The sequence below is a fragment of the Eupeodes corollae genome, chromosome 1 (assembly GCF_945859685.1).
Source record: "Eupeodes corollae chromosome 1, idEupCoro1.1, whole genome shotgun sequence".
NCBI lineage: Eukaryota > Metazoa > Arthropoda > Insecta > Diptera > Syrphidae > Eupeodes > Eupeodes corollae.
In genome coordinates, this window is record NC_079147.1 from 200,952,822 (window position 1) to 200,977,530 (window position 24,709).

Consider the following 24,709-nt stretch of genomic DNA (forward strand, 5'->3'; position numbering starts at 1 on the left):
CATCCAATTCGATGATGTTATTTGACGTATATTCTACTCATCAACCTTTCATCAAGTCCTGGGCGGTTTTTGGAAAGAAGTTGGCTGACGGTGTGATGATGATGATGTGGAGTATGATTTGACCTATTTTCATGCTTCGTGCTGATGGCAAAATCTTGATCAAATACCCGTGAATGGACAATGAGAAGCTTGCGGTAAAATGCCATTGTGTAGTGGTCCTTGCATAATGCGGGCCTGAAAGACTTAACTTTACCTGAGGGCATATTAAATTCCCCTTGCGCCATTTACCGTAACTTAAGGATATTCAGTGTCTCTAAACGACCAACTTGTATACCGCAAAGTTCTTCGACTTGTACTTTCCATCAACGTTGTCGTCATCGTTATCGTTCACATTGTACAAAAATGTTTATTTTGTTTCCATTGAAAATGGTCAAAAGATGAAAACGAAAAAATATTGTATTTTCGTTTCCTTTTGACACCTTTCTCCGACCCGACCACCCAACTCAAGTCGCCCATCATCATCAGTTTCTCTTTGACTGTGAAATCATTTGTGTTACTTTGCGGGTGTATTGTGTAATTTGATTATAAGAATTTGCTATCAATGCAAATTATTATATAATTATTAATATCAAAATAAGGGAAATGTATCTAATTTGTATACGAAAGAAGATAAAAAAGAAAACAAATTTCCCCCAATGGAGAGGGTATTTTTTTAAGAAAACCATCTTAATGATAAAAGTGATATATTTTTTTAAATTTTAACCGAAAAAAAAGGTGAGTGAGAGATAAAGGTTGAGGTTACTTGATGTTGGTTGCCTTTTGACAGCTTTCAATTAGGACATCTCTTATGACTTGGAATGGAATTGAAAGATCGAAAATTTTCTTTTATTTTGGAAAGTTTATTTTTTCATTGAAATCTTAAGTGATTATGCGATTGAATAACAAAATCAACAGACTGGTGGTTTAATTTTTGTTTGAAAATCGAAATGGTGTTGTTTACTTTTTGTATTTCTTTGTACTGCTTTATGTTGATTGCCTAAATACATATTTGTAAATGGGTGTGAAATTTGACTCCCTAATGATGCATTTACTTTCACTTCAAACAAAAAAGAAATTACACTGGTCGATTGGTAAAAGAATTGCATTTTTCCAATGGGCTTTGGTGGCTTTAATTTAAATCCTTCTTAAACATTAATGCATTACTTTAGGTTTTTGAGACATGGTCTTTAAAATATATTACACCTCTCCTTAATATTCAGTTGAAATATTTATACTATTTCGTATAATATTCGAAAAATCTTGATAAGTTGTTAGTATGTTAGTTTGTCTCTCTTAAATACATATATCTTAAAGAAATGCTAAATCATTTATACTAAAAAGGTTTTGAATAGAAAAAGGAAAAAACAATTTGAAAGTTAGTTTTGATCTTGCAACGAATCTGTTGTCTAAAGAATTCTATCAAATAATTGATCAAATAATTGATAGAATTGAGAACATAGTTAAAATTTAAGTTTGTATTCGAAATCAGCAATAAAATTAACTCCAAAACTATTTTTCAAAACTGTATATCAGGTTCAAAATTTCATAGAGTCAAGTAAAGACTCGTTACCAATGAGGATTTTTAGAAACTTAGTAAGATGCTTATACAATTTAAGTTGTATCTGGAAGAAAAAGACATAAACTTTGCAAAATTCCCATACAATTTTTTTTTTTTTTAGAGATATTTTAAGTCTCAACTTAGACTTAAAAAAACATCTTTTTGACCGTATTAGCATTTTTAAAGTGGCATATTTTAAAAACTTAATGTAATTAAAGATATCTCGATCCTTTAAATACTATTATTTTGCTTGTAGGGCAGAACAATTAAATTATTAATAACTAGCGGCCCGTTTCGGCTTGGCACGGGAAGACATAAATAGGTTCAGATATTTTTGCTTTCTAATGAAAAAAGAATTATTAAAATCGGTCCAGTACTTTTTAAGTTTATTTGTTACACAAAAAAATACAAATATTTCCTCTTTATAATATTAGATTAATGAAAACACAGATAATATAATCCAGATTAAGAAACATAATTCTAAGCAGTCAATTTTAAAATGATTCTTATTTATAAGATCTGCGATCGTTTTCCTATGTCCAATGTAAGGAAATGCTATATACACAAATGTTATAGTGAAATGTCAATGTCCAGAATTAATGTCCGGGTTTTTATTGTGAATAACATTTCCCTTGTAATTCCCCCAAGTTCAAAATATAACAATCGTAATTAATTGAAATCAGAATATATGTATAAATGTACGTTGGACATCAAAGCTAAATGTTACATCGAGAGTCTGGCTATCAATTAAAAGAGGCAATTCCATTGACTTACTCAATCAAGTCATCAAAATAGGAACAAAAACTAAAATGTCACTTTGCTGATGGGAATTAAAGAATAATTTTTTTAGACTCTAATTTTCGTGTACATTTATATTTTGATATGAAAAGATAATACGTATAAAGAAAATTAAGTTTTTAATTGTTTTATCTATATTTTATTAAACTTATATAATAACTACATTTTTATCTTTCCCTTAGGAGTTATTGTGATCGGTTCGATTTGCCAAATTGAAAATTTTGACATTTCTCAACGTTTCAAATCAAAGGTTTTAAGGGATATGTCTGTGTTTGTACGCACGTACATTCGCGATGCTTTTTTCGTAAACCATATCTCAAGAACCAGTAAAGATATCCTCTTCGATTAAATGTTGTTATATATAAATAACGGGTTATGACTTTTTCGGTTTCAAAAGTATAGGGCTGGATTTCGACATCTGTCACTTTAAAATCTGACGTGTACTGAAATACGCACAACGCATACACATTTTTAAAATCTACTACAAAAATTGTGATTCTGCCACACCCACATATCGTGCTTTTAGAGGAACTTATGGTTTACATAATCGTCTAACTTCGGAAGCAATTGGCAACATTGAGAAGAAATTTGGAAAGACTTGATTGGTTACAAATATTGTCTTTCTCAAGAATTAGGGATATCTTACGTCACATTATGGTGTATTTTTCATTTGGATCCACAGCTACAACCATATTAAGTCCAATTTACACTAAATTTTCTTCAGCGTCGAAGCACATTTTTCACTCGGTAAGTATGTTTATAAACAAAATTGTAGTATTTGGAGAATCCTAATTGAAGAGAGACCATTACATCCACAAAAAGTCAGTGTCTGGTGCGGTCTTTGGTCCGGAGGTCTGATTAGACATCGACTGCCACCGATATTTCGAAGCGTTGTTTTTGCTTTTGAATAAAAGCTAATAATACTATTGAATAATACGACTTGGAGAATATGTGGTTTCAACCAGACGGTGTCACAAGCCACACAACTCTAGCGAATATGGCTTTATTGTAAGACACATTTCCCGGCTGCGTGGCGATATCAGCGGGCCACCAAGACCATGCGATTTGATACCACTGCACTATTTTTTGTGTGGCTACGTTTTATACAGAGAAGCCTTTAACTCTTAAGCACTTGAAATCCATCATTCGTCAAGTTATGGCTGTGTCAAAAAGTGGTCGAAAATTATCTCAAAAGAATCGACGCTTGTTGCATATTTCACACAAAATGTCAACTTTCAAACTTTATAATTAAAAATATCATAAACAATGATTACCCTGTGTAATAGAACGAATTAAATTAAGTTTTTCTCTTTAACATATAAAAGGGATATTAATCAGTAAAATGTTTATAAAAATACAGCAGTCAATTTTTTTTTTCATAAAAATTATACACGGAATTGGTTAACACTGATGTTCTATCCTCAATATCACGTGAATAAATAATTATGGTATAGACTTCAAAATGATTTTATTGTGTGCTAATTTTTGTTGCTATTTTTAAAAATAATAACTTTTAAAAAATTTATTTACTTTCTAAAAGTATAATTCGAATTTGTTGGCTTAAAATATAAGGTACTCATAGAGTTATATTTATTTTTATAAAATATTGAATGCTGTACGGAAAATAATTTAAAATTTTTGAAAAATAAACAAAATATGATAGTTGGTATAAAATTTCAATAAAAGTTAAAATAAATTCACCCAAAGCATCCATCTTATTTTTGGTCCAATATAAAAACCTTAAAGAAAAAAACTTTGTATCAAATTTCCTTAAAAACTTTCATCGCATTCGTAAACACACTCAGGAACAAAAATAGCAACTATTGTTATTCATACAACAAAACCAAACAAAAGTTTCAATTTCATAAGAATAACTCTGCAAAATATTTGAAAGATGTACTAGGTAGGAACTACATATTTGCGAAAATCCAATGTAATTTTTCCCAAATCCTAGGTCTCAAATGAACTCTGCGACATGACTGTGTCAACAGGACAAACGGAGTGTAGGATCTATAGAAGTGTATTAGAAGCAGAGGAAGGCATTGGTGGTGGTAAAACAGAAAACACTTCAAGTGTGTACATTCCACAAGGCTATAAGCCACAAGCTACTGACTCTATCCCTATTCTTTACCATCATCCAAAATATCGACGCTGACACACATAAAATACGTTCATATATATATTTCCCAAGGTGCCCCAGCAGGAATGCAAAAACGGAGTTATATATGGAATGAAGTCGAACCCAAATATACACCAAAACCGAATGAGAGTCCCTCAATCTCAATTCTCCAACCATGACAAAAGTTTCCGGTCATGTTTACACTCTAAGAAGATAAACTTTCCCTCATACATTATTACAACTCCAACGGAAAAGAAAGGACCATCAGAGGACACTGACGGATGCGACGGACCTACAGCTACAGAAAGACAGACAATCGAACAAACTACCTTCTGCATGAGCGAGGTATTTGTGTGTGGACCACATCATTGCAAGCCTTGGGATGAAAATTGTATCCGTTTCCGGATAATGCCATTAGAATGAGATTCACATAGATTTAAAGATCAGTTTTCATCAGTTTCTGAAGAATAAAACATTTCCATTGTTTATGTACCTACTCGCAAAAGAATGAAAAGGATACATTTGTTGGACAAAACACAACTTGCTTACGATGGTCGTCCTTGTTTATAGTTGGTTAAGTCGTCATTCAATCGATTTATCCCAGTTGTTTGGTTGTTTAGTGTATCCTGATGTACAAAATCCTTGCCGTCAGGGGAGGAACAGACCAAAGGTTAGTATCGAGACGCAAACTTAACAACTTTTAATTTGTTTTAAAATATGGATAGGATATGCTTAGGTAGATATAAGACTGACGGTGAACGATTCCTATACTCATCCAGATATCCATCCGGACAGCAAAAATATATTCCAAAGACGAACTTTTAACTTCGAAACTACCGGATAAAGTTTTTCAATTAAATTTGTGTACAAATTCAATTCTCGTATATTTGTACATCAAGTCTTAGATTTTCCCCTAACAACAGTCAGTCTTCGATATCGCCATTGCCATCACCTGATATATTTCAAATCTCTCAATTGCACTCCCTGTTAATCTTGTAGATTAATTTTTTATTTATCTGTGGGAAAAATCTAAGTTTTGCATAAAGCTGATTTGATTAATAAGCATTCATGGAGAGAATGTTTTTGTGGTAACTACAGGAAATACGACCCCATGGACAACACTCATACATCTTAATCAATGCAAAGCGCTTAAACAAGATAAAATAAACACAAATAAATAAAATCAATTGATCGTAGGTACGTAAATCTAATGTGTGCTTTCAAATATAATATAGGAATAAATAGCTTAGTCAAGTGCTGTTACTCTACTATTGTTTCATGAGGAAATATTGGAAAACTTTTTTTATATCCCGTTTGCCTACTATTTGTGCAGTTCGTGAAAAAACATTTTCTTTTCCTCATTAAATAATTTCTTTTACTTTTTCAGATGAATGTTGTTTTGATGTGGGATGTCCTTCGAAAGCTAGCTACACTACACACATTTTGCCACACACAAATATAGTTTTTCTTTCTTCCCTCATACATATTCATAATATTTTCTTCCTTCCTGTAAAAACAACCTTTGATTGTGAAAAGATTGGTTTTGTATTATTATTATGGTTTTTGTTTTTATTTTATCTCAAGAAATGTTCGTCCTTTATAACAAAGAAATAACAATTTTCGTGGAATACCTAATTCTAAAGTGAATTTTAAACATACAAAATCAGAGAAACAACATGTTTCCAAAATTAGATGATAATACAATCTATGCGTTTATTAATGTGAAGAATCGGAGAAAAATCAAGAAATATTGACTGTTCTGGATTTGTTTTTGTTAAAACAGCCTAAGAAATCGCATATATTTCTGGCAGGACTAAAATTCTGGGAATTAATTAGCATTTATATACATTTTACTGAAACCATTTTGTTTTTTATTTTGAAGAAACAATTATTTCCATTAGTTTAAAAAGCTATGATGCCTAAAGATTTAGTTGTTGTACAAAAGTGTATTATCTTTAATAACAAAAACCTCACATGGTCGGATGCCTTTCATACCTGGAAAAATTTCTTAGTATTGTGGGTATCCGGTTATGAGAGAGTTGTATGTATTTTAAATACAAGTCTTGAAAGATCAAAAGTAAATACGTTTTAAAATATCGAATGATAAAAACTTAGACAACTGACTTTCCGAGGAATGGAATTCAATATTTTCTAAAGGTTGGTTAAATTTTAAGGGCCGATGTAGAATGTGAACCACACCTCAATGTCTAGATTTTGTCTGCATTTTATTTGACATCAATCAGTCAGACTGATTTAATTTAAACCATGGAATAATACTCGATCAAGTATTACGTTAAAGTTATTCTGGCTTATTATGAAAAGGGGCGTTCAAATAAAAATGAATAAAATCGGACAAATCGTGAAAAAAACGCGTTCGTATGAAATGTGAAAACAATAGTGCATGCAGCTAATTTTAAATAAATGAATTGGGTGGCGCAACAGTCCGTGGAGAACTAGGGCCTAGTGGCTTACAATTCTCAACCGTTCCTGTGTGCGAGTAATGTTGTCAGAAATGGAGGGGACCTACAATTTTAAGACGAATCCGAACGGATTATTTGAGAAAGCTTTTTTCATGACAAGAATTAGTCCTGGAGTATTTGTCGATTCCGCGCAGGAGGCAATACCCGTGAAAAAAAAACAACAATAGCTCCTCTTACACTCGTCGTTGATGAGCATTATTCAATAGATTTGCATTTACACACGCCTCTTTGCCATTTCAAGCGTGTTCAATGGTCGGAATGTTTGCCAGAAATGGCAACAGGGGATGATACATTTTCGAAGAAAATCATCTTCAATAATGAGTCACGTTTTTACCTTAAAAGTATGGCCGGTATCATCGGTCGTATTTTTTCCAAATAGAGATGATAGTGAACTTTTTATGGCCCGAAATCGAAGATATGGATGTAGAGGATATGTTGATGGTACCACTTGTCTCACTGCAAACGAAATAATGGTTCCTTTGCGCATGTAAGCTAGCTGCTTCGGTGAGCTAGCTACAATTCAAGAGCTGAAAGATAAGATAATTCGACACATTAACGGCCGCTTAGTTCGCGGCTGCGACTTGGCCGATATTTTGTTCCATACATAATCGAACTATATTAATTATATCATAATAAAAAGGAACGACAGTCATTTCTTAAATAATTTGTGTTTTATTAAAAATCAACATCCGCCCTTAAAATTTAACCACCTTTAAAAAAAAATAGAATAGCAAGCTTTATTAATTTATATATAAACTATATCGACTCTTTAGGTTTAAAATTGTTTTGTCCATCCTTTTTCTTATACCAGCGTTTCGAAACATCACTGGAAATATAATTTTAAGGTAATGTTTTGTGTGTTTTAACGAACAAACGGTGATTTACTATCCTATGATATTAATTCAAATAAATCTATATGTTATAATTTTAATTTTTTAACAATTCAAACAGCAACTTATTCAAAAATGACAATTTTAATATTTAAGTTAAATAAAATGAATGAATGAAATAGAACCTTTTAACCTTTATCTAGATTGAGTAGAAATATGAGCTTCAAATAAATTTTTTCGCACAGATTACATCAAGATGTGTAGAACAGGGTTTCAAAAAATGAGTTGTTGTTTTTCACAAATCAATGATGCTATAGAGATGTATTAAATTTTGTTTCAAAAATTGTGATATCAAGCTAAATTGAAATACAAACCACAATACAAATGTTTGTCAACGTGAATATTTTACGAACAAAAATGATTCTGTCTTTGGGTTGCAAAATTAAATTAAAGAAAAACTTTTCAAAAAAGATATTGTAATCGATCAGATATGTAGAATTAAGAATTTTGACAATTTTCGACGTTTTAAGTTCCCTAATGCAAAGATTTGTAGAAAGATGGCTGAGTGTGCGTGTTTAGGTATGTACAAGAACCAGTTTAGATATCGACTTCAACTTAATTTTGTTTAGACCTTCAAACAAATTTAGTGGGCGTTTTTTTTAGTATGGCAATTTAAAAAAAAAATTATTTCTTGTTGACCCAAAATATTTCACGAACCCATAACGCTGGTGACTTAAATTTAATTTTATATTGTTTGAGGTGATGTGATACCAAATAAATATAATTTTTAAAACAAGCATCTAACGAACTAAAAATGATATTTGTTCGACATATTGACAGTTTTTTAATAAAAAATAAAAACCTAAAAAAAACATTATTAATTATTAGTAAAATTAAAGATATTGCCTTTAGAAAAATCCAATTTGTCTTTTATTATTTTATAAAAAATTAATTGTTTTTAAAAAATAATACGAACAGTGATAAAAATTGGTTTTCGATTCAAAATTTAGGGAAAAAAGAGATAATGACATCAGACTTATTTTTTCATATGTAACATAATGTCGCTAAATTCAAGTTTTTTTTTCAAATTCAACTGACAGCTTTTTAAAAAGAATAACGAAAACCTAACAAAAAAAATGGTGAAGAAATGTTTTTCGAGTGTTTTTCAAGTGTTAGGAGAACAAAGATGTTTACTTCAAATGGAAGGGAAGTTATCAGTTTTGATCGCATCCCATGTTCGCCCTATCAAATTGTTTTCGAACCACATAAGCTTATGATCTTGAATATATTAAGGACTATTTTTTTGGATTTGTATGCACAATTGTTTGGAATGGGTCAATACTAATGCGTTGCATGAGAAATTGCAATTCGTTCGGATTCGCAAAGACTGTATGAACGCTTTCTGCCGTAGCACTCACACAATGACGGTTGAAAGTTATTGTTGAACTTCTTACGAGTAGTTGTGCCACTAAATTAATTTATTGGTTATTATTCTTTATTGTATATAATAATATAACGTGTCCAAAGAAATTATTGCTTTATTTGTTTAAAGCGAATTCCATAAATTTCAGATCACTTTTCTGCTTTCAAAAATTTAAAAACAATTTTTTTTTAGGAAAATACGAGTAGATACAATTGTGTCCTAGATTTTAAATTTTGCAATTTCGGTCAAACCTTTTAACTTTATTCTGGAAACAATTGGCGTTTATTCCTTGGACCGAAAATATTGCTGAAATATTCTAGTTTTTCTCCATCAGAGCTAAATTAATTTGTATTAGAATTGAAAGTCCTGGTTATTCAAAAAATTCTTACATTGAAACTTTGGTTCCGGTTTAAATTAATGATATATCATTTTATCTGTTTTTAACTCTGTCGTTACGCACAAATATTTCAAGACTTGCTTCTTCAGGTAGATTATGGTAACTCCAATTAAAAAAAATATTTGTTTGAAGCGGTTATTTTCAATCCACCTATTCTATTTCCTTTGCCTTTTCCTTTACAAACAATGCTTGGTAGAGGTTTCTACTCCTCAAGTCATATTTGTGAGAATGGAAGCTAAACGTGCACTCCATTCCCTCTGTTATGGTGGTGCCATGTCCCAGGCCCAGCACTTGCAAACTGAAGAGGCCGCATATTATAACATAGCCAAGAAGCCAGAACCCAGAACACAAACCATCTACAGCCGGGATGTTCCGGATATTATTCGCATATAAATAAAAGTGACATTTTCCAGACACAAAGTTCATTTGCCGCGCTGCGCCGCGCCGCGCCGCCGACCGACCTCGCTAAACTTGGTTGCATTTTCTGTGTTTGTTTTTTCTCTTTCGTATCCAACAAGGACAACAACAACAACAACGACGACGATGATGATGATGAGGCTAAGTTGTTGTAGAATTTAACCCGAAGCAATGTGACAATGTGAACTGAGAATGACAGTGAGTATACGCCACCACCGTCATCCGTCAACCATCAAGTTGACATTTTTCAATGAGATGTGTCACAGGTTTGTGTCTCAAGATATCCTTGACTTTTTTTTACAGTTTTTCTGTTTCACTTAACAAAATGACTCAATATCCTTCTGGGTATAAGAAGGAAGTCAATCAAAAAAGAAAACAAAAATCCAAAAATAAACTAGATTAAAATTACATCACAAAACTTACACTATCATCGACTTGAATATATATTCTTATCCATTTGTGTACCAAACAAAAGTAGATCCAAATGTAATCCTTTTTAATGGAAGATGCAAATTTGACACAAATTCTCACTCGACAAAAATGATTTTTTTAAAACTTTTTTTAAAATTTTTCTAACATGTAAATGCAATCTGCATTTACCATCAAACTTTAGGCACTGTAGTGCAACACTCTTTAAAATTGGAACCAGAAACTGAATTTATTTCTCAACCGCACTTATTCATAATAATTCTAACTCCAAAGAAACGCAACAACAATTGTTAACAGAAGAAAGGAAACGAAGGACTTCTTCTTCAACTCGATTTAGATTGTGGGTGGGATGCAAGGGAAGTTTAACTTCGCGACACACAACACAAGCAGCGCCTACCGCAAAAGCAATAATTTTATCCAAATTACGTTCCAAGTCACGTTCGAATAGTAAAACGGCTTAAATCGAAAAAGGGGTTTTAACATAAGTTCGGTTAGGTTGTATGGAACTATTAAATTCTCCTCTCCAAGAAGGTTATGGTTGGTTGTTTTTGTTTTGTATTACAATTTTCTTAAATAATTAATAACTTTTGAAGGTAAAAACGGTTTATTATTTCGTCCAGTTTATCCGTACAAGTTAACAAGCCAGCTCCGTTCCGAGTAAAAGTCACTTTAACACTGACGAACAACCCTCACGCACTTTATGGCTCCAACTTAGTGAGCCAATTCAAATGTGGGGAAAACTCTTCAACATGGACAAAAACGTTACCCGAGCATTTGCCCGCATTGAAATCTAACTCAAATCCAATATAGTGAGAGATTCGTGAGCGCGGGTGGTAAGAATAGCAAAGAAATTCACCACGGTCGCAACGTTTAGCACGGGATAATCAAGAACTTGTTTCCTACAATCGCTATCGCACCATAATCACGCTCGCCAGACTTGTCTCCGTTCGAGCCCTCCGATGGAGAATGAACTGGGATGTTCTTCGTCGTGTCGGTTTCGTGTGGTATCGGCCGTTTGCTATTAGAGTGAGTTGCACTGAGGAGAGCTATGACTCAGCGACATGAAGGTGGATTGTTTGAGTGGAAATACAATGCGCAATGCACAACTCTTTGCTGCTGGCAACATGTTGCCAAGATGCATCAGATTGGAGTCAAATCCATAACTGACCCCACTCACTGTAATTGAGAAATTAAATTAGGACCACAATTTGAGTGAAATTTTGTCAATTGTGTGAAGAATGTAGTCTACCAAAGACGTGACGACAATCAATGGCGTGGCGTGTAGGTGTCGAATTAACAGTTTTATCGTTTTGACATTTTTTTTAATGACTCAAAGAGTTTTCTTAATTGATTTTATCAGAAATCACTTAAACATCTTTCATTTTCACTTCCATAACCTCACCTCTATCTGTCGTCTAAAATAAGAAGCCTTAAAAGGAAGAGAGTTTTGGTTGTAGGTTTGTCAATGTCATTTTTAAAGTGTTGATTTTAATGCACATATTTATCTATATTTAAATCAAGAATCTTTCAGACCCTTTAACCCGTTAACATAAAAGGAAGGTGACCTCGTTATAAGGCGATTAGAGATAAACTGACATAAAGCAGGAGTGGTCAATTTGGTTATCGGAAATACTGTTGTGAAGAATTATGTTTTTTGTCTCTGAAACGCTCTAGAATTTTGAGACTTAATGGGTGGTATCCATAAAAGAACATATATATGTAGTTTAAGATAAAAAATGGAAACGCATTGAATTTGTTGCTCTTAAAGATACACTTTAAAATAAAAAATTAGGTTAAAAAATGTTGGGTGATTCCTGGAGAAGTTCTTTTTTTTCGAGCAAAAGATTTTAGTTTTGAAATAGAATAGCATGGACTGACGATTTATCTTGAACTTTTGTTCATTTTATACTGATGTGCTACGATATTATTTATTGGGGATTAAAGGTAAGACATTTTATAGCACCAATCACTATATACATTTTTTATTTTAACACAATGAGGAATTAGAATACAACATACTTATTATTTAAAAAAATTTAGTGATTGCTTGCGACTAGTGCTTAATTTAAGGCAAACATTCAAGTTGATCAACTTTAACGTTTATTTTAATTCTAGAGTTAGAATGCTAGTAGACGTTTTTTTTTTTTACTAATTTCTTTCTTAACTCATTAGTTTAAAATCAAAAGTTGACCTTCTTGGGAATTTGAAAATGAAGCAGAAATTGTCAATTTTTATATTTAAAATTTCTGTGAGAAAAATTTGATTTTGAATTACACTGGTCAACACTGGTTTTGTCACACGAGCTTTGATAGGTAATTTTGTTTTGTCAATCTAGTCTCATTATTAAATCACAATTGTCAAGTGTCAATTAGATTCAGTTTTGTTGTGATACGGTATAACTCAAAACTTGTACTACGCAGCAAATTAACAGAAGCTCTTCCAAGTAAACGGTTTTAAAAATATTTGTGGTTGCATTTTAACACCTTTTTGTTTTAGCATTTTTTTGTTATTAACATTGTGAACTTGTCAAGGAAGTGTAACAATGATCCTATCTATTTATGGTATGTTTGCGGAGAACTGACATTCAAAAAGCAAAGACGAAACTTACGAATCTTGTGTTGGAGTGTTATCACCAACGTTTTTGTTTTTCTGTCGCTCATCAAGACAAATCCTGGGCTCCTTATTTCTGTTGCATAACGTGTGTGAAAAATTCAACCGACTGAAAGAAAGGCGCACAACCTATGTCGTTTGCAGTAAACATGATATGAACTGAACAGCGAGATCACATTTCGGATTGCTATTTTTGTCGCACTGACGTAAACGGTATAAAATACAAGAAAAAAAATACTATTATTTACCCTAACTTATCTTCGGCTATAAGACCAGTCTTTAATTGTAAAAAATTGTCAGAACTATTACTAGTTGCAACTACGTCTGTTGAGAATGACCATTCACACCCGTCCACTTCAGGTAAATGTGTTGACGAGGACGATGACTTTCAGTTTAAAGGAATCGCAAACGTGCCACATTTCATAACTCAAGGAGACTTAAATGATTTAGTTCGGAATCTAAATTTGTCCAAAAAACAATCAGAACTATTACGATCTCGTCTAAAAACTAAGCGATTTGGAAAAATCTGCATGGAAGGCTTTTAAAAATGTTGTTGCAAATTTGTTGGGTAACCACAAGATTTACAGCTACAGGGAGTTGGTTAGCGAGCTGTTAATGACATATAAAGCTTTGGGTTGCAACATGTCACTTAAGATCCACTAGACTCCCACCTGGATTTTTTTCCTGACAATTTAGTGCAACACATTTTGAATACGGAGAAGCGGTTCTAGGGCAAATGGAACCCAAATATGTTAGCGGATTACTGCTGGGCAATTAAAAGGGAACAACCAGAAGCGAAACATGGAAGAAAATCTAAGATTTATTAAGTCATTTATAAAAAAAATACAGTTTTGATTAACAAGATCTGTGTTATTACGCAATATTTTAAGTTACTCAATAAAATAAAATCTTTGGCCAACAAATTTTTTTTTAACTATATATTTTTTCTTATGATCACCAACTAAAGCAAACAAATATCAAAAAAGTCCAGGTGGCAAAACAAAGTTAAAATTTTGTTGACCAGTGTTATTATTGATATTAAAATTAACAGAATTTACAACGAATTATGTTCATTTTATAATGTCGTTATAAACTAGTTAATTAAAATGTTTAAACCACAGTTTGATCGGCAAAGTAAACCTTAAGAATCTTCTTTGGACACCTTATAGTCAATGAATATGAGTGAAGTAATAAAGAGCCCAAATTATACAACCGCAGTATTCAAGAACTGATCTGACAAATGATACGTACATATAAAGTTTTAAGGACAAAAGGATCTTTGAACCATCAACCAACTCGTTTCTTAGAGCCTTGAATTCTAGTAGCTTTTTTAAAATGTAGTTAATATTATGATCAGTCAAATTTAACCTTGAGAAGTTGATCATTATGTAATAATTCGCAGTCCGTTACGAAATGAACTGTTCGAAATATTGGTACGTCATTTGCTTATGTCATTGAATTTTTTAAGTTAGAGAGGTCAAGTTAGGTAAGGTCATCAATAAATAAATAACAACTGACCAACAACTGACAACACCAGACACTATAATGTCTATCAGTAAGGTAAGATGATATCCAAGCAATTATTTTTCATGTAGTCCTATTTGATCTGACTTATTTAAAAGTGCTTTATGGCTAAGTTTGTCAAAGCTTTGTTGAAAGCTTTTCTCGAAAATATCAATACAAATAGTTGTAAATTGAAGTAGATTTGTAACAGTAGATTTTCTTCTTACAAATAATTTAGCTTTAGGACGATAGTTACAGATAAGATGCTTGGGACCCAAAACTGTAAAATGAGAACATGGCATGGCATGAGAACATGGTATGGAGATTAATAGATTAACGTGAGCTAACTGGGGAAGTTATTCAGGATTTGTAATAAGTGTCGAGCTATGAGAAGTTCGAAATAGTAGGGGAGCCCAGGATGCTAAATCGGGATTTACTCGAGCGTCAAAGAGACCTATTGGATTGCGAAGCTTAGATGATAAAAACAAAAAAATGTTATATATACACTTTCATCGGTGGGGGGAGCGGCTATAAGTTTTCAAAAATGTAAAAAAAAACAGTTGCATTGACATACTCGAGCGCGTCAGATATTAATAGCATCCATGTTCTACGTATTTTTGAAAATATACGTATGTTAATCTGACCGTTTCCATGATGGGAGTGGTGGTACGTAAGGGTTGAAAACGGTAAAAAAAAAATTTAACCGAGTGCGTCAGATTTTCAAAGGGGATGTTAAGTGAACTTAAAAAAACGCTCTTATGTAATAATCTGACGATTTGGATGTGACCCAAACTCGCGGCCATTATTAGAACTTGCAAAAAAATCGCCATTTGAAATACTCGAGCGCGTCAGATTTTGAAATATATGGTTCATGTATATACCCTAAATGTGTTGTCTCTTAATCTGACGATTATCTGGAGGGATTCGCCTAATCTGACAATGGAAAGATTTTTTTTTAGGGGGAGTAGGGGGAGAGTACGATAACTTAGGTGACAAGATATTATAACGGATTTTTTAAGAGCAGTAAAAAACAAGAATTTTGTACTATGAGAGGGGGGTGTCTATCTCCCCCCGTTACGGCGGTAGTTTAAAGTTTAATTTTTCAATACTTCAAGATTATATACTATTGTTTTTATTTAAGAATTTATTGCTCTTATTTGTTTTTGATCAAAAACTGAAAACTAGATGATTTTATGCCTTCTTGAGAAAATTGAAAATTACAAAAAAAAAATTTGTTTAATTAAATTATTTTTTTCTTGCTTGAGTATTTGAGATAAATTAATTTTTCTTAAATCCAGCTTATTACAAATAATATATAATCGCCAGATTATATATTATTTGTGAACGTTGAATTATTACCTTCAAATTAAAAAAAAAATTAGCCACGCTCGAGAAAGTCACGATGACTTTTTTTTTACAAGTTTGTAACCCGCCTACTTCTTATCGTCAATCGAAAATAGTCAGATTAGTGGAATATACACTTTTTAGCATATAATTAACTTACCCTACCTTAATCTTACGCGCTCGAGAATTTCAGATGATCAATTTTTTGTTACTAATCTGATCCTTTATCCTTGACGCGTGGCCACATATACGGTGCTAATACTTGGTGGAGGTAGTACCCTATACTAGGTACCTCCCTGTATATTAATCGCTGTAGGAAATCCCAAAATCCCTTCTTGGGCTCCCCTACTAAAAAGAGTCTTCTTGGAAACTTTTTAAAAAATCAGCAAACATGTTAAACAATACTTTAGGGTTTGTGACTTGTTTCTTTTTTATATTTCATGTTTGGAGAATACCTGTAGAATTTTTGTTTACACTGAACATAGTTCACGAAATTTCGTGGAATTATCTGAAGTTTGCGTTCAGTATTTGCAACAAATTAAAATTCAAAATTTCAGCCATTCTACTTTAAAAACTGAGTAGAGATTTTGTTTTCAACCAATTAAATTGGTAGTCAAATCTTTGAGAAATACAGAAACATGATTTTATCAAACATCGAAAAAAATAACTTAAAATAATTCAGAAGCTTTTTTTCCTTCAAGGTTTATTAAAATGCATGTTATTAGAAAAACTCATTCATAGTTTAATAAAATCACGAGCTTTTTACGTACTCCAAGCTTTGGTATATCTAAAGTTATCATATTAAACATGCATATGTATATGCATATTCCATAAATCCTTGTTAACTTAATGATTGGCACTCTGAAAAAATGGTAAACTCACATGGGATGATTCATTTTGCTCATCAGTCCCACCAGGTTACACCACCCTTTTAACAAATTCACAAACTATTTTTCATCTTCTTTTTTTTAGATTCTTTTCCAAAGTATAAAACAAACTTAAAAACTTACTTTCATTGTCTTAACTTGACTTAACGTCAGTCTGTACTTTAGGTCCTTCTAAGTTTCAAGTCTTTTTATTTTTTGCCACATCGAACGCTCAGTGAGAGTCGTTTTTCCTTCTCTTTCCCTTTAAAGACTTATTTTCTCATTTTTAAACACCTCTGGTAGGAGGTAACATAATAAAGTGAATACCCGTTTGTTCTACCTTATGAATTGATTTGGCTCCATTTGGCGCGACTGCAATTTTTGTGTTCTCAATTTTGTGCTCATGCATCCACTCTTTCACCACCTCAAGGGCGGATCCAGACTTTTAACCGAGGGGGGGAGGAAGAGGTGTGTTGTCAGACACCTAAAAACTTAACTTCAAGAGTTTTTAAAATGGTCTTTAGTCAATCTGTAAAGGAGTCTGACAAAATTACAATAATATAATGGGAATACATTGTCGCTTAACATTACTGTTTCATATTATTTTAGACCAGCATTGCATGTTCTTGTTTTGTAATTATTTCGACGAATCCCTACAATACTTTACGCTCCTAATTGGGTAAAATAAAATAAGATGGAATTGAAGACGAGTTTCAGCAACTAAAGGTATTCTCTCAGGAACTTATATTTGCTGTTTCGCTCAGAAAAGATCTTATGAAAATAATTTAAAACATTACTAAAATGTTGTCCAAATTTTAAATTTTGTGAAAACCTTTAGGATTTTTACAAAGATTTTAGATATTTTTGACTGACACATTACTTTTTTCATGTACATATATCGATAAATTACTAACAAATTTGTACCGACCCTTCCCTGAATTCGACATTGCACCACATTCAATTCGAATCCCTTTGAATATAGCTCAAGTTATTTTGAACGATAATAAGAAAAGTAACCTTTTAGTGTTATGTTGATAAGTCAAAGGATACAACAAAAAAACAAATAGATCCATCAGCAATCCAAAGACAAAAGGCTTAGAGTGTTATCCAATCGCTGGCTTGTTATTACATTGTTGTCTTCTGTTGGTCGAATATTGTTTTCATTCCAAAAAGGGTTAAGATAATTCAGATTTTTTACCAGCAGATCTTGTGTATCCATCTGCAACTTGTGTCCATTTATAGGGCTTCAATCGACTGCTTATAAAGGAGGAGAAGAATGAATCAAAAAGTTATGACTTACCCTTGCAAAAGCAAGTTTTATCAATAAACAGCCAGAGGGTTATAGTATAATTGCATGTTATTCGAACAACAATACAACTCGAAACCATAAATTTAACTTTATGACCAATCCTCAGTTTAAGAGGTACCAAATGGTATCTGCTGCAATAGTGGGATCTCTATCAATTTGATACCACATTCAGATGCTTGATCTTTGGTCTCAAAAAAGAAAAGGTCTTCTCCTTTTTCCTTGTCTTTCTTAAAACAATATTTATGAGGCGGTTTATTATGGATTATTAGTGGTAATAATTGTTGTTTTCTTCCTATTCTTTTTCAGCTGGAAGTTTGAGTCCCATTTTCTTAATATAATTTTGTATTAATTTATCTGAGAACATAGGATCTAATATTATTTATATATTTTTTCCGACAAGCAGCAGGCAATTCATTTTAAATACAAAATGGTACTTAATTCATAAAAAAATAAAGTGAGATATTAAAAGTGAATAGAGTTTATAATAGAAGTTTTGTAATGAAGGTGAAATACATTTTTATTTGTAGGCTTACTTCAAAAGCTTCTATTTGAATTAATTACAATATTACGAGGTTAAATTCTACGTGAACTCTAAAAATCTGTAATTTTCATTGCAAGTAAAAACCACATCCAGTGTTTAGTGTGGGAATACATCAAACTGCTCTGTTCCGCTTTCAGTTCCTCAAAGTGTATCATTTCAGCAGATAAAGCAATAAATCAAATGACCGTACTACGAGTATGTGCAGAAGCTGAAAGAAGCATTTTTGGTTTATTTCAAACCAAGCCGACCACTCTGTCAACCAGACATCTAGGTCAGCCTGGAATAGACCGACAACCAACAGGCCATCTGTCCAGTATTATGAAGGGAGCTTCCAAACAATTTGTAAAATTTCATGCTCCCATCTACTGATGATGCCTAAACTGTAGCTGTATACTCCTTAGAACGGACTATTGAAAATTTAATTTGGTGGTCTCAGGGCCTTTTAAAACTATATCTTCCCACTTTACTCAGTTACCATTACCAACCTCCCTATACTTTTCTTCTTGATAAAATAAATCAACATCTGACCCAGGCTCTTATGGAAAGGACCCGACGTTTTGCTTTTCAGTTAAAGAGTTGTTGAGAGGTAGTGATGGCATACGAATTATAAGTAGCCCCCCGTGATGGAGAAAATTGAAGATACTGCTCGGAGGCATGATGATTTATTTGAATCTACTCTACAACATGGACAAAGTTTGTATAAATATTCTTAAGACTATATACATCGGTTAATTCAACCATTTAACATCAATAATAAACAACACAAGACAGAATTTTTGTGTACAAAAAGGATTAACGCCTAATAATAGGTTCGTCCATCACAAGTGCGGTTAGATGAGGGACTTAATTAATATGTAATTATAAGCAGCTGGATTCACTCTGCTTATATATTTTTCGGGGAACTTTTCGTTTAAGTGCTTCTTTATGCCATATTTATAAAAGAATGATTTTTCTTCTTAATAAAGAACCCATAATTAAATATAATTACGAGCAAGAATTACTATCAGAAACAACCTTTAATTTTGATACCAGGAAGACGAATTTGATAAGTTTGATGTTCATAGACATTTGAATATACAAACAAGCATTTCTATGTTTAAAATTAAAGAGCTTATTTTCTTAACACTAAAGACTCAACAAGTACTTGGTCTTAACTTTTAAATGCTTCTGATATAAACAACAGAAATGGTGGAGCAACTATCTGTGGGGGAGAACTGGGATCTTGTGACTTAAAGCTCAAAACCTAAAGTTTGTATGCCGATTCCGAACGGCTAATTTGAGAAAGTACTTTTCATGACAAGAATAACTCTTGGAGGATTTGTCAATTCCTCCCAAAAGGCAGTATCCGTTAAAATAAACTGTTGATGGCAGGGATTGAACACAAGAACTCTGGAATGCCAGTCCTACGTACTAACCATCACGCCACGGATACTCAAAAGAAACAAAAAGAAAAAATATATCATGAGAAATAAAAATATATCAATTGGAAAGTCGAAAAACCCAACAATGTTAATGCGAGATAGTTCCTTAAGACAGTCAAAATCGATTTTTCCATGCGTTAACATCAGTTTGGAAACTATGCCATAGACGGGTCTAAGATATTTAATTTATGAAGGCACTTACAGCTTCTTCTAGAGTAGCAAGAAGTTGTCAATGTTTTTTTGTTTTTGATGATGGGGAACAAAAACAAAACTTCAAGTTTTAAATCGGGGATCTAATGCAGATGTAATCCAGCTTTTTTTTTAGTGATTTGTTAGAGTCTGTATTTCATAAAAGGTTTCTGACAAACCAAACGGTTGAATATCATTCCAAATTGATAAAATCTACTTTATTCTTAAAGTCGTACGGTATTTATCTGTCCAGCTATGGCACTAAAGGGCCGACCACAGGAAGATATTGTAAATTTTGACATTTCTTGAGGTTTCGAAATCAATAAAATCTAAATCTAAGATTTTTAGAGAGATTCTTTATTAATACGTTAGTATGTTGGTACTTCTTGACATCTGTACGTTCGGAAAGATGTTTAGTTCATCTGTATCTCGAAAGCCAGGAAAAATATCAACTTAAATAAATTTTGCTATACAGATAATAAAGAAGATACAAAAGAACTTTTTAAAAAAATGTATGCTTTGGTTTTTTAGTTTTTATACACGAACCAGTAACGGGAGTGACTTTGATTAAATTGTACATAATATAATTTGACGTCATTCTAAACTACAATATTAAAAAAAAAACTGAAAAAATATGTGTCCCCTTCAATATTTTACGAAAAAAATGATTTTAACTTTAAAATAATTTCCAAAAATATAAACTTCAAAAAATTTTAGTTAAAGTTAATTTTTGACTCTTATACCTTTTGTAAAAACTAAAGATATTGGATTCGAACTAATGTTATCCTAAAGAAAATATTTGGCAGCATTCAGTAAATTTGGTAAAAAAAATTGAGCTTTTAGTTAATTCTGTTTTAAACTTAACTGATAACTTTTTTTATCCAGTACCTAAAAATGTCCTAAAAACGAAATAATGAACTACCTACCTATTGATAAACTATCTGTAATAACGAAACTGTTTGATTCTATCGTATGTGGCTTCCTTTCTTTTCACTGTAGTTGATTTAACTTTCATAAACGAGAATAGTTTCACTTCACGTCCTTTTGCTCAGATGTTTGTGAAAAACGTATACAAGACTAGACTGTGGCTTTACTGATTTCAGCAATATTTTAAAAACTATTTCCTATTCTGGATCTTCTAATAATTGAAAGATAGACGTTATAGTATTTAATTTCGTAATGAGTATTCATATTCATTTGTTGTGAATACTGGTGTCGCCAGGGTAGCCATCTTGGTCCTTTTCTTTTGATTTGATTTGATCTACATCTGACTACTGTTCTCTCTTTCAAACAAAATTAATGTTATTCAGGAAATGGTGCAATAATAATCGTCTTGTTTTAAATGTTGACATAAATATGTAAAACTATAAGTTTTACACGCACAAAATTTAAAATCGTTTTGAATTCATGTTTGATTCTTGTACCTTTAATGAACATATTCATTTCATAGTTAAAAAAGCAAATAGAGTTCTGGGTTTCATTTAGTGATTTGGTCGTGATTTCCGTGATCCATATGTTTTTAAATCACTTTTTGTTTCAATTTTGAGATCTGTCCTGGAATATATCTGTACAGTATGATCACCTTACTACCTTACACCGTCACAAGACTCGAAACCATTCAGGACAGATTTTTGCATTTCTGTCTATGATCTCCTCCATGATTTCATGATATTCATATATTACCGCCTTACTCACAAAGACTTTCTTTAGTAAACCTTTCTTCTTTGAAAAATCGTAGAAAGTACTAACAATTTTGTTTTATTGTTAAAGTAATAAATGGACAAATGTCATCACCATGAGTTAATGGGAGTTTAAACCTTTTAGTCGTTCTAATATAAGGCTCAATGGTTAACATTGAATACTAATTTTAGCAGATCAAACTTTGGTGTACATAGCCCCTTAAATGAATCAATTTAAATCTATATACATATATAATAAATTTCACTATTGTATTAATTCAACAAATGATAATAAGTATAAAATTCAAATTAAGATTTTTCAACAGCCTAGTTTAAGTTTTAGATTTAAAGTATGTATTTTATTGATAAGAATTGTTAACGTTACTATTCAACGAATTATAATAATAAATTAACTTTATTTAACACGAAAACCCATAAAAGCAACAAAAACTGATAAGGAATGGTTTTCGACTCAGTATTCGGAAATAAATGAAAAAAGTAAGGTTGTTAGTACTACTTAGTAGTACTTGTCGAATTTCATCTAAAATGCAACCTTTTTAAAAGAGGTATTTCAAAAAAGGGGTATAGGAATTTCTGACGAAAATTAAAAAATAAATTATATTTGGCAAATAAAACATGTAATTATGAGATATTAGCTAAAAGCAAATTAATTAAGTGGATTATAATTAAGTACGCATACATTTGAGTTTTCTCAATATCCTTGTAACCTATAATCCTTTACAATATTATTTTTAACCTTCAATTAATTTAAAAAAAAATAGAAAGCCCGAAACTAATTAAAATGTAGTTTAAAAATTATCATATTAGCCCCATACTTCTAGTTCTGCAAAAACAAATTCAATATAGATAATGATATTGAATATTCATAACAACCTATACCTATACATCTTTACAAAATTTACAGGCAATAAAAGAGAGAAAACTTAAAATCCACATAAATTCTTAAGCGGATTTACAATGGTCCTATAATATTTCACATATTTGCTTTGAAACTCTCTTTGAAAAAACCCTTTTGTTTTATAAATACATTAATTTGTCATACCTACGATATATTCATCATTCCTACAGCATAGATTCTACTACAAAATTAAAGAACAAAACAAAACAAATCAAAAGGCATAAGTACCCTATAATTTATTATTTTTTGTTTTGTTTTTAATAAAATTATAAGCTGTTTGTTAAAAGGCGTCTTTGAGGCTATACATGAATTACATCATTTGTTTTTACTTACAAATTTGTATACAAAAAAACTGAGAAAAAAATCGATTTTCAATTTGCATAATCACCAACATCCCATATTCATGAACATCCCATATCACCTAGGCCCACAGGACAACAAGAACTGTGAGAGTAGAATTAAGCCCCCTGACAATCGTATTAAGTATAAGGTACTTTATACAAAATTCACACCTCACTACCTAAGCGACACATATACGAAAAGATGAAGTTGGTAATAAAGCCACATTTTTATAATATTTTAAGAGCTGTGCCTATACAGGGACAGACACACTTTATATGGTTTTAGGGACGTTGGCAATGGCAATGGCAGAATATCGTTTTCAAATTTAAAATTGTGTTCAATTTTCCACCTAATATCAATGAAAATGTTAAATTAACAAGAACAAAATATCAAACGAAAAAAAATCGTGGTGTAGCCTTCACGTCAAAGCCTATAGGAAGGTGGAAGCATGCCTGTTATTATATCTTCGCAGTCTGTTCGTCATGCTATTCTTTCAGGAAAGCACTCTCTTCTGCTTTCTTCGCCGACCCAACCACTTGTCGTAAAAAAATATCGTAATCATTTCATAATATTTTATGACACATGTTGTGTAATTTCACATGCGGTGCGTGTTGCTTTCCTGTACCAAAAATATTCACTTTACACATAATACCTTTAAACTAACCTATATCTCATATAGGGAATAGGTATATGTATGTATATTGTTGACTTTGTTGGCAACCCAAAGGACCTGCTCGTTAGGTATAGGCTTTTTTTATATTTCTGTCAAAGCAAACTCAATCAGTCATAATCATGGGTACACACATTCATATACTCATGATGATTCATAATAAAAATGTTGGGATAAACACAAGGAACACGAAGAAGATAAAATAAGGAAGCATCAATGCAGTATCCATGGATATTCCTTAGCATCAACAAAAATCTCATGCAAAAGAGAGATCTTGCAAATTTCCGTTAACAGCCATAAAGAGCACATCTATGGTCATATATGCATGTTGCATTCATTTTACTCTTACGATGATGTGATGTCTGCTAGTTAGCTTAGAGCCATCAAGAAATTGGCAAATATTTGAGGAAATTATTAAATTTTCTCCCTCAAGTTGGCATAACAAATATGTACATTTATGTCCTTCATGAAAGGTTTAGAAAAAGGATACTTACATATGTACATATATTGCTGAACATATACATATGTGCTGACTTTCGAATTGCTTGGCTTAGTTTTTCTATATAATGATTGTGTTGTTGTTGTTTTCTTTATATAGTATAGACCCAGAACTGCAAATATATACATACATGACTTTTCTCTTCCCAAAATTGACCTAGTCTTAGATTTTGCAATGTATTTACAATGCAGACACACTGGGGATCACAAGCTTTAAGCAATTAAAATTATGTTCTTATGGCAGATTTATATATTTAAATTAATACCAAACCTATAGCTAAAAACGATAAATATAATAGCCTTTGGGACGACATACATATAAATGTCT

The 24,709-nt window shown here is 31.9% G+C and overlaps 1 protein-coding gene across 5 annotated transcripts in view; it reads right to left on the reverse strand.

The window, feature by feature from the left end:
- LOC129943381 (protein madd-4-like) overlaps positions 1 to 24,709 on the reverse strand; it is a 158,841-nt gene that overhangs the window by 90,524 nt on the left and 43,608 nt on the right. For 2 of the 5 annotated variants that reach the window (XM_056052785.1, XM_056052782.1), the window contains exon 1: positions 10,485 to 11,435. The exons of 1 other annotated variant lie outside the window; for it this stretch is intronic. In XM_056052785.1, the coding sequence (XP_055908760.1) occupies positions 10,485 to 10,492 (8 nt within the window). In that variant the 5' untranslated portion in view covers positions 10,493 to 11,435. Of the gene's footprint in view, positions 1 to 10,484; positions 11,436 to 24,709 lie in introns of those variants that run through there. 2 more of the 5 variants (XM_056052784.1, XM_056052786.1) reach the window with 1 other exon arrangement.